Source organism: Caenorhabditis elegans, chromosome IV (genome assembly GCF_000002985.6).
Source record: "Caenorhabditis elegans chromosome IV".
In the NCBI taxonomy this organism is placed as follows: Eukaryota; Metazoa; Nematoda; class Chromadorea; order Rhabditida; family Rhabditidae; genus Caenorhabditis; species Caenorhabditis elegans.
The window spans coordinates 10194554-10204094 of record NC_003282.8 but is presented as its reverse complement, the minus strand read 5'-3'; the positions used below and the strand labels follow the sequence as shown (position 1 = coordinate 10204094).

The 9541-nt window shown below is 34.4% G+C and overlaps 1 protein-coding gene and 1 pseudogene across 3 annotated transcripts; both read right to left on the bottom strand.

Annotated features, from left to right (window-relative positions):
• Nucleotides 1-130: 130 nt before the first annotated feature.
• On the bottom strand, nt 131-366 carry K04D7.7 (annotated as a pseudogene). Its single transcript has one exon. A coding segment is annotated over exon 1 (236 nt).
• A 735-nt stretch (nt 367-1101) lies between these two features.
• gon-4 (GON-4-like protein) lies at nt 1102-6278 on the bottom strand (the record flags this gene model as incomplete). Of its 2 annotated transcripts, none has more annotated exons than NM_069463.7 (14): nt 1102-1348; nt 1400-1567; nt 1617-1886; nt 1938-2093; nt 2137-2304; nt 2356-2421; nt 2475-3383; nt 3687-4046; nt 4092-4775; nt 5029-5279; nt 5333-5681; nt 5729-5839; nt 5884-6148; nt 6193-6278. In NM_069463.7, the coding sequence occupies 14 exons, from the start codon at nt 6273-6275 to the stop codon at nt 1172-1174; spliced, it is 4017 nt and encodes a 1338-aa protein (NP_501864.2). In that variant the 3' UTR covers nt 1102-1171. The 2 variants fall into 2 exon arrangements, with proteins under 2 accessions (NP_501864.2, NP_001122786.1); NM_001129314.4 differs by having other exon boundaries at nt 1104-1348; nt 1396-1567; nt 6193-6275.
• Nucleotides 6279-9541: the final 3263 nt, after the last annotated feature.

Here is a 9541-nt window from a genome sequence, read left to right as displayed (position 1 = left end):
CGATAGATGTTTTCATGGAATATTGACAGTGTATAGAAAATTTACACTTGAACTTTGTTGCTGATACGCCTCTTGAGGGGGCCTAAAATACGTTCTGCTAAACCCCAATTTTTAACGTTTTCTGTGGGAGGTTTTCCCCTGTTTTGAACCATCCCCTGTAAATTCAATTACAGGTTTTGGCACTGGTGGCTTCTCAGCTCTCATATTTCGTTCATGTTTCTCGTCAAACCAATATCTGAATTTCTTCAGTTTTACCTGATTGCCAGTTTTAAACGGCCAATCATCATCTGAATATCTTGGTTTATATGGATTTGATTTGGGTCTCGAGATATTAGAATCATTGTTGAACACGCGTACATCTCACGGAGGCCTTCACTCCGAGATGACAAACTTTTAGGGTGGTACGGTACATATCTTTGGTGACAAAGTATCCGAAGTGACATCTTGTCGACAAAGTGGTATTTCGCTCTGGGTGGGCATATCTTTGGTGACAAACTTTTTTCAACTAGTTTCTATATGTATTTTTCGACCATTTTTTTTTGTTCAAATTTCATTGTGATAAGTTTTTAAAATTAATTTTCAATGGATTTTCGGCTATAATTCACTCGTTCCGAAAGAAATTATTTTTTGTCGAAGATGATTCATAAGTTCACGGATCTATAAGTCTATGAATTCTATTTGATTGTATTAATACATGTATTTGATTCCTATGTCTATTTTTACTTGATTACGGCTCTATTCGCCCTTTTTTAAATAAACAATTTTTTGATAAGTTTAGAGAGAATACTATTCATTGTCGGCATCTCATCCTTGGCAATTTTCTTATTTTTCAACAATTTTTCGTTAAAAAAAAGTCGGAACGCCATCCGTTGATCTACAATCAGCATCCACTTCTTGTCATTTTATTGTAAAATTCAACTACCATATTTTTTTGCGCGCTGAGACCCAACAATAAGAATAAATCTGTGCACCTTTAATAAGGCGAATTTTGGGCAGATTTCAGCAATGAAGATCGTTAGTATATATACGTATAAGTCAGAATTCTCTGAAAGTAGACGATTACCGTATTTCCTCGATTATAAATAATATATGACATTATTTGAAAATAAAATGTACATTTTCTTCAAAGTTTCAAAATTAAATGACACAAAAGATATTAAGTTATTCAAAGTTAATCAAGAGATTTAAGTTCGGTAAGAAGATATTGTAATCGTGCGATAATTGATTTTTCTCCGAATGACAGGTCGGATATCAAGGATGGCATTTGAGATACGGTAAAGTTGGGTATGGTTTTGAGAGCTTCATTATAGCTGGTCAAAAGAGATATGTCATCTTTTCTGGTCCAAAGCTGGAAAATGTATAATGTATCGTTTATCTGAAAGTTTCATGATAGACTAACTCGTTCAGTAATTTCCAATTGGGTATAGGTTTCGTCGTCATTTCGAATGCAAAATTCTCCACATTTTACAACTAAATTTGAAGGTGGTTCATTCTTTGACGCCCGATAAACACTTCCCATTACTTGATCGATATCATCCACCGTCTCAAATCGCGGAGGAATGCTATTCTGAAATATTCCTGATTTAAATTTTTAAAAAAGAAGATCAAGTTTTTACCCAGTCACGCTTCTCTCGTTTCGACATTGTCTCTAGTCCAGTCAAGTCAATGTATTCGTAATTTTCAAGGCGTGGTCTAGCTTTGTACGGAAGACACCAGAATCTTGACTCCAATTTCTTCCACAATGGGCGGTCTTGACCAAATAATTCATAAAATCGTTTGGTTGCTTGCTCGTCGGTCATATTTGGTTTATCCTCTAAAAAGCTTTGAATATATCGAAAAAGTCCTTTCAATGATGGTTCCTTCAGTTTCGCAGCAGTAATATAACGCTAAAAGTTAAATTAAATAATGAAATATTTTAGACAGAATATGCTACGTACTTCAATGTCCATAATCATTTCAATCGCTACTTTATATGATTGATAATTATGATCACATTGTAAGTCTGAAATGACAGCTTCTGGTGGAGCATTGAGAAGAACGAGATTCAGAAGTTCGGGATGATTAGCCAGGATAATAATTGTTCGTGTGACTTTCTGCAATTAAATATACAAATAATGAAATGAATTTTTGAAAAACCTCAAAATCAGTCAAGTTTTCATCAGTAATTGCTTCTTTGAAACGCTGATATGTATCAGTGTGCATGAAAAGTCTTTGATTTACGTCTTCAATTACTTTTCTCATGATATTTTCTTTCTGCTTGTCATGAAGTTGCTCATCATCCAGTCCAACAGATCCCATCGCTTCCTAAAATTGAATAAAATTGCATACAAAAGGAATAGTTAATTTAAAACTAACTCTTTCAATTCTGGTCCTCTTTCTGGAAGGGGCTAAATTCGTAATTCCAGCCTTCACTTCTTTTTTCTGAAATATTTAATTGAATTTAAATAAATTTTATAAAAGTTTTTTGAACATACAAATCTTAATGGTGGTCTAGAATTGACAAGACCTTGTTTAATTGGAGCCTCTTCTTCTTCAATATCTTCAATAATACATTCCTCAACGTCTTCCTCATACAATGGTACCATATCGAGACCTGGCATAGACGAATCATCTTCAATTGCTGATTCTTGTGGAGTTCTTTGATGAGAAGGTACAGGTATTTCTTCAGGTAATGATGAAGAGTTTGAAAATTCTCCAAAATCAGAACAGTATCCCATTGGTCTCTGGCATGATGTTGATTGGAAAACGATCTCCTCAGTATCCAGTGATGTAGCTTTTCCCAGCGATGAAAAATCGATTGGTTCAGAAGATTCAGAAGCAGAGAACCCTCGTGGTGTCTGTGGATTTTCATCGGTAACAGCATACGGTGTTTGAGGCCACATAAGACTATTCGACTCCAAGTCCATGAAATAATCGTCGAAGTCATCAGGAGATCGACGTCCTGGTGTTGGAGGAATCGGATACGAGAAACACGAGTTCGAATTCGTTTCATATTTACTTGCTGTTATTTCAACATATGATTTTTTGAGTGTGCCAACGTCGACGTCTTCATAACTCACGGAACACGTTGTGGTAGTAATGTGACACGAAGTGTTCAATGTTGGTTGATCAGACATTGGTAGAGGTCTTGGAAATTTTGAAGTTTCCTGATTGTTTATGGACTCCAAACTATCAATTGATGACGTTGAAGGCATCAATTCTTTCTCGTGTGTTCCGTTATTATCTACATTGGAATCACCCGAAACATTTGATAATGCGGATATTGTTTGACCGCCACAACTATTCTTTTGACTATCAGCGATCCGCTTTTCAGCTTCTTCAAGTTGAATCATCGTACTGAGCTTCATCGGGGTGGGATTTTTTCGTCTTTTTGATGGGGATATCTTCAATAAAAATCAAATAAGTTTTCGTAAGTAACATGTATTTCCTCTATTAGTATCGCACCTCGCATTTCAATTTTGGCTCGAGTTAATTAAATGACATAAAAATGTTATACCGCAAAACATTCGATTTTTCAAACGTTTCGATTGATTCTGCATTTAAAGCCTGAAATTCGAGTAAATGAAAGAAAAACAAATGAGCAATTTGACAATTTTTTATAAGCCTAAAAGTTAGCTGAAACCAACTGAGATAACGTTGAATGAGGTGCAATACTAATAGAGAATACACAGTAATCAACTCTTCACCTCGTTCTGTTTAATCAATTGATGTACAAGATCTTCTATATGTTCTCTTCCCATTATTATCTTCCGTCCATCAGGCGCTGTGCCCATGTTCACGAACTCATCGTCTTCTCCTTCTTCTCCAGATTCAAAAGTCGCTTCCGAAGCTTCTTGATCTTGCCTATCTTTATTTTTTACAGGAGTCAACACCATCGTGGAAACATGCTTACGAAGGATTTTTCGTTCTTCTGTGACATTAAATGTTTCCTGAAACCGACGATACCATCCTGGCTGCGAAGCTGGAGGCCATTGACAGATCGGAGTATCTGATTCCTGCCAAGATTTCAATGGCAATACAAGTTTGCACACTCCTTTTTCCGCAGCCTGAAAATAAATGTTTTTTTTAATCTGAAGATGGAAAAAAATAACCTGCATTATTTGATGAATTGGGTTCTTGTCCGACCTTCGCATTGACTTTAAATGTGTTCGAATTTTGTACGAACTTCTAGCCGGTAGACAATGTTGTTGAATAGCAGTGTACCTATCTATCATTTCTTTTTCCCCGCGCCTGGGAAGATGAGCAAATTGTAATAAAGCGACAGCTAACATCAGATCTTCTTCACTCAAAAATGGAATAGGAGTTTCAATAAAAAAAGGTTGTCTTGAAGGCAGTAGAGCTGGATATCGAATAGCGTTGCTTCTGGACAAGACGACGGCAGCTTCCGGCCTTAATGCAATTCCACCGTATCCTTCTGTATTTTCAGCATACTTAAGAAAACTTTCATCGACTGCATCAAAAGCATTTATATCATGACACGATTCTATGGCAGCATCCAGATTGCGTACATCAAATACAGTGGGATAAATTTTCTGTTGTCGAATATCATCAAGTTCGTTCATCATTAGCTGAGAACTATTTCTAACATGAGACAAGTTTACATCGTGATGACATGTAACAACTAATTGAGTGAGAAGTTGAACGTGCTGTTCCAGTTGCATGTTCAGTTGCTGAAGTTCTTGAGGACGAAATGTGGCAAGAGAGTCTTTGAGGAGAGAACATGATTCCGATGAAGATGATATTGAAGTATTTATGCGTTCGTACACTTCAGCATCCTGAATATTTTAAATTATTTGAATATGTGTGTTCCGCAACAATTTTTAATAATTTTCTGTGTAGTTCATGATTACGCGGCAATTCCCCACAATCAGCCAGTGTGGCATGTTCTCACAATACTTTTATTAAAATTTGTGCTGAAAATATAGAAACATAATTTAATAAAAAACTTTGTGAGAACATGCCATACTGGCTCATTTTGTAGAAATACCTGGTTTAGTTGCATTAATATTCGAAAACTAATAAACTTGCCTTCACTTTCTGACTTTTCCTATGTTCTTCTCCGTTTATTGCTTCTTCTGGAAATGCGTTCAAAGGAATTTCTTTTTCAGCCAATAAAGTATCAATCATTAGTGCTTTTAACTCGTGTCGTGGAATTTGTGTTGTTTTATCTTGCCGCGTTTCATCCCAATCTTCTACGTTGAGGCCATCATCAGCACATACATTATAATCTTCATCATCTGGATCATCTTCAGTATCGAGAACTTCCAGATTATCATTATCTGGAATTCGTTAATTTGGCAGTGATTTATTTGTTCTCACTTGAATATCTTACCTTTTTCTGTTCGATTAATTCCTGTAACGAAATCTCGATAAAATCCATCATCATCTACATTGTCAAGAGTTGGAATTGGAGCAACAGATTCAGCACGTGTATCATTCAGAGTCATATTTAAAACATAATCCTCTTCGTTCTGAACGTCTTCTGATGTTTCGTCAAACAACAAAGCATGCATTGTATCGTTTTGACCACTTGTGCATGCTTCCGATCCAGTGATTTCATGTTCTCCATCTTCTTCCAACTCATCCTGCTCCTCATCGTCCTCATCTTCTCCTTCGTCTTCTATTTCCTCCTCGTCATCATTTTCTTCATCTTCTTCACTTCCAGCATTTAATTTATTTCTCTAAATACAACAAACTTTATTTTCAGCAATTAAAGTGAGCTACTCACCGTCGACGTGTCATTTTCTTCAATGTAGTCGTCATCGTATTCATCATCTTCTTCGTATTCCAAATCAAGAAAACTTTTCGGACCTCTATCTTCAATGCGGAGAGCGCCGAACTGGAAACTTTTCAGTTTTCTTCAGAAAAATTATAAATTCTTACCTTTTTAGGAGTATTGACTGTAGATGAAGCACCTGAGTCATCGGGTTTTTTTCTTGATCGCATATTTCTGACGCTTGGAAGATCATCGTTTTCTCGAATTCCAAGAAGAACGTCAATTGTAGAAGGATATTTAATAAGATGGTGAAGAATAGATCGAACGTTTAGAGACGACAAATTCATCGATTTTGCCTTGTTCTCCAATATTTCATCAGTTGCTTGAAGTAAACGGAACATTTCATCGTCTCCTTTTTCTTTTTCAGTTTCTCTAAAATTATAAGTTGATTCGTTTTTTTTTTAAACAAAATTAACCGTGTTTGATTGGGATCAGTTGCAGTTGAAGTTGATGGCTGATCATCTATTGATTCATTGTTTTCTTCTGCGGTGTCTTCCATTCTGTAGAAATAAAATATTAATTTCTGATGAAATAAAATTGATTTAAACGTTTTTTCAATAGAAAATATAGACATTCAGCTTATTTTTGCAATTATCTGGAAGTTTAGCATTTAAATTGCACTTAAAATAATATAAATGTTCTTTTAAAAATTTCATCGAACAAGAAAACTGGATTTACATTTGAATTTAACGATTTTTACTTCTATAAAAATGAAAATCAGAATGAAAACAGAAACAATTAATTCAAAAAACATATTCTCCGTCTCTTCTTTGCCGAATTATTCTCGTCGGAGCGAGGTTGCATTCACGGCCACGGCCACCTCCTGTTGAATTATTTGTGCCATGGAACTACAGTAAGACTACAGTATTCTCTTAAATATAAAAATAAAGGAATAACCAAATTTATTGGCACGCATTTAATAATATGAGATTTGAGAAAACATTTTCTTAAACTGTACAACCTGTAAATGTTTCAAAAAGTTAGAAGTTTATGTATGCGCTTTCAACATTATAAAAATGTGGTCCCTGGTCTTCTTTCTTCAAATGGTGGTATTTATTAATTCTGGGTTCAAAATGAAACGGATATCGTAAGTACCCAGTTTCTCGCAGGTTTAAGTTTTCCCGATTCCCACAGTTTTTCATTCACTCGTCTTCTTCGTTTCTTTTCCGCAAATTTGAACAATTAGTCATCGACCATCTGCCTCCGGATCACCGATACGACAGAAAGCCGTTCCCATTTTTCACACGAATTTGCATTTTCAAAAGAAAAAGTAATTGTCACTTTTCACCAACATTCTCAAAACTCCCGTCTGTTTTGGATTAACAGATTCATGTAATTTGCCCCAGGTTCCCGGGATAGAAATTGAATACTTCTTATAAAATTGTTTTTTTTTTCGAATTTTTGAATTATAAGCGCTTCCCTAGAAAGACTTCAAACATAACGTTTCAAAAATGTATTAGTGCAAGCAAAAATTATGAACATGCTGCTTTTTTTTAACTTGATAAGCTCCACTTTTACATTGGCATTTTTCAAAACGGAAACATTTTTTTGTTCTACTCATCTTTACTATTTTCAAAACCAATAAAAAAGTTAAAATAAATATTTATACTGTTTACGATATTTGAAATTTCTATAAACTAGAATATTTAACTATATTGGGAATGGTATTATTCGAACGGTTTCTTATTTCTCTATAAATTTCAAGGAACAAAGATTTTGGTTAATTGCCAAACTTTTGCAAACTTTGCTATTTTTTTCTAAATTTCGAGCATTTTCGTAGCTTGCAATGTCTAAAGTCAAATTATTAATAGTAAAAGAAACGTTATAATAAAATAAAAACTCGTAGTAGAATATTTACAATTACCGTATGGTCTCTAATAGTCTTACACTCCTCTTTTTGCTTGACCACTAATACTATGTGGAGACTTCAGCAATAACTGATGAAATTTTGCGAAAAAATATATATATTTTCATTGTTTGAACGGTATGGAGTTAAGTTTTCTATTAAAAGTTTGACACTTTCCAAAGTCATAGTACCTTCGAAAGTTAGTCTTGCAGCCTCTATTAGTCTTACACACCTACGGACCAATTGAAAATTAGTCTTGCAGGCAAGATTAATAGAGGAAAAACGGTATATTTTAATTACTCAGCACCAGGGATGTTTTCGAAGGATTTCAAGCATTTCCCCCCGTGGCTATTATCCACCTTCAATTTGTTGTCAACCGAAAAATGTGTTATTTTTTAAAAGTACCGTAACCTATCGTTGGAACAAATGCTCAACATTCCTTTTTTTGGAATTTCCTATAAACGTAATCATTTATTATTCTTGAATGGAAATTTTTGTTCAAAATCCACTGGTCAAAACAACATTACATAATAGTTAGTAAGTCATCATCAGTGGTCAACCGGCATGAAAATATTTCGTTTACGCTCCGTCGTATTCGCGTAATCGCGTAATACATAAACCTCCACACAGACGCACATTAGCTTATGTGTCTCCACATTCAATTCACTTTAGAGATCCATCTGTTCGTTTGAGTCCACCTTTAAATTATATTTTTATATTCAAATACCTAATCTTATTTTCAAGTTTGGACCAACTTTTTAGAGATAATTTGAATCTTCCATTTTGCCAAAACTTCTTTCCGAATTTTTGAATTTTTGAAGATACTGTTCTCACCCAAAGTCATAGTTTCTAGATATTTGTTGTGAATATAGATAAATGTTTAATATTTTAGACATCAATACTTACTAATATCAAACTTTTACTCAAAATCTCTAGTTTTTTCATTTGAATAACTTGCAAATGTATGCAAAAACTGTTTTTGGAACAATCACCTAAATTTTAAGTTGAATCATCTCTGCATCTCCACCAATCTCCTGATTTACAAATTTTCTAGATATGTTATCCGGAAAAATGGATCACCATATCCTAATACAAATATTTAATGCTTTTGTCTGTTTTTTTCAATTAACAAACAATATTACACGGCTTCTGATCAACGAGTCTTAGATTTTTAATTTTGAGCATGGAAATTTTTGAGCTTCCGGAGTTAATATTTTTCTATTTCAACAAATTTCGATGCATACGTTAATATTTTCAGATTGCTCAGCGTTTAACATGGATTTTTGAAATACTTGCTGATCACAACACTTAATAAAATTTTCACTGTTTCTGACTTCAAATATCTTGATTTTTTAAAACTTATCTCTGATTTTATTTCCAATTCATATAAAGAAGGCGACAACTTCTCCACTCGGAGTCCTTTCCTCTTCTGCTCTAAACCCCGCCCCTATTTGTGTTCTTCTCACAAGAGTCCCCCTTTTTGCCTCCGCCCTTCTCCTCGTTTTCTTTTATTTTTGCCCCGTTAACTAAAGACAAACAAATGAGTGGTATAAATGGATGTATCTGATTTCCATTTTCTACTTCTTTTTTTATATACAACAAAAAAAACACTCGTCTACATCAAAAATTCCATTATCTCACTACGTCTTTCAAGAAAAAAAAACTGAGTTTTCAGTTAGGATATCGTGAAATTGGAAGTCGAAAAGCAGAAAATATTTACTGAGTTACGCGCATCTTCTTTCCATTTTTCCACTTCGAGTCGCCAGGCGCATCCGTTCGTTCTAGCGGTCTTCTTAACATATTACTAGAATATTCTATGAAAATGTGTGTATATGTAAGCTTGACAAGTCTCTAAAAGATTCAAACCTTCAACACCTTGATATAGACATTTTCTGTAAAAAACGTCCCCTTTTACTCGT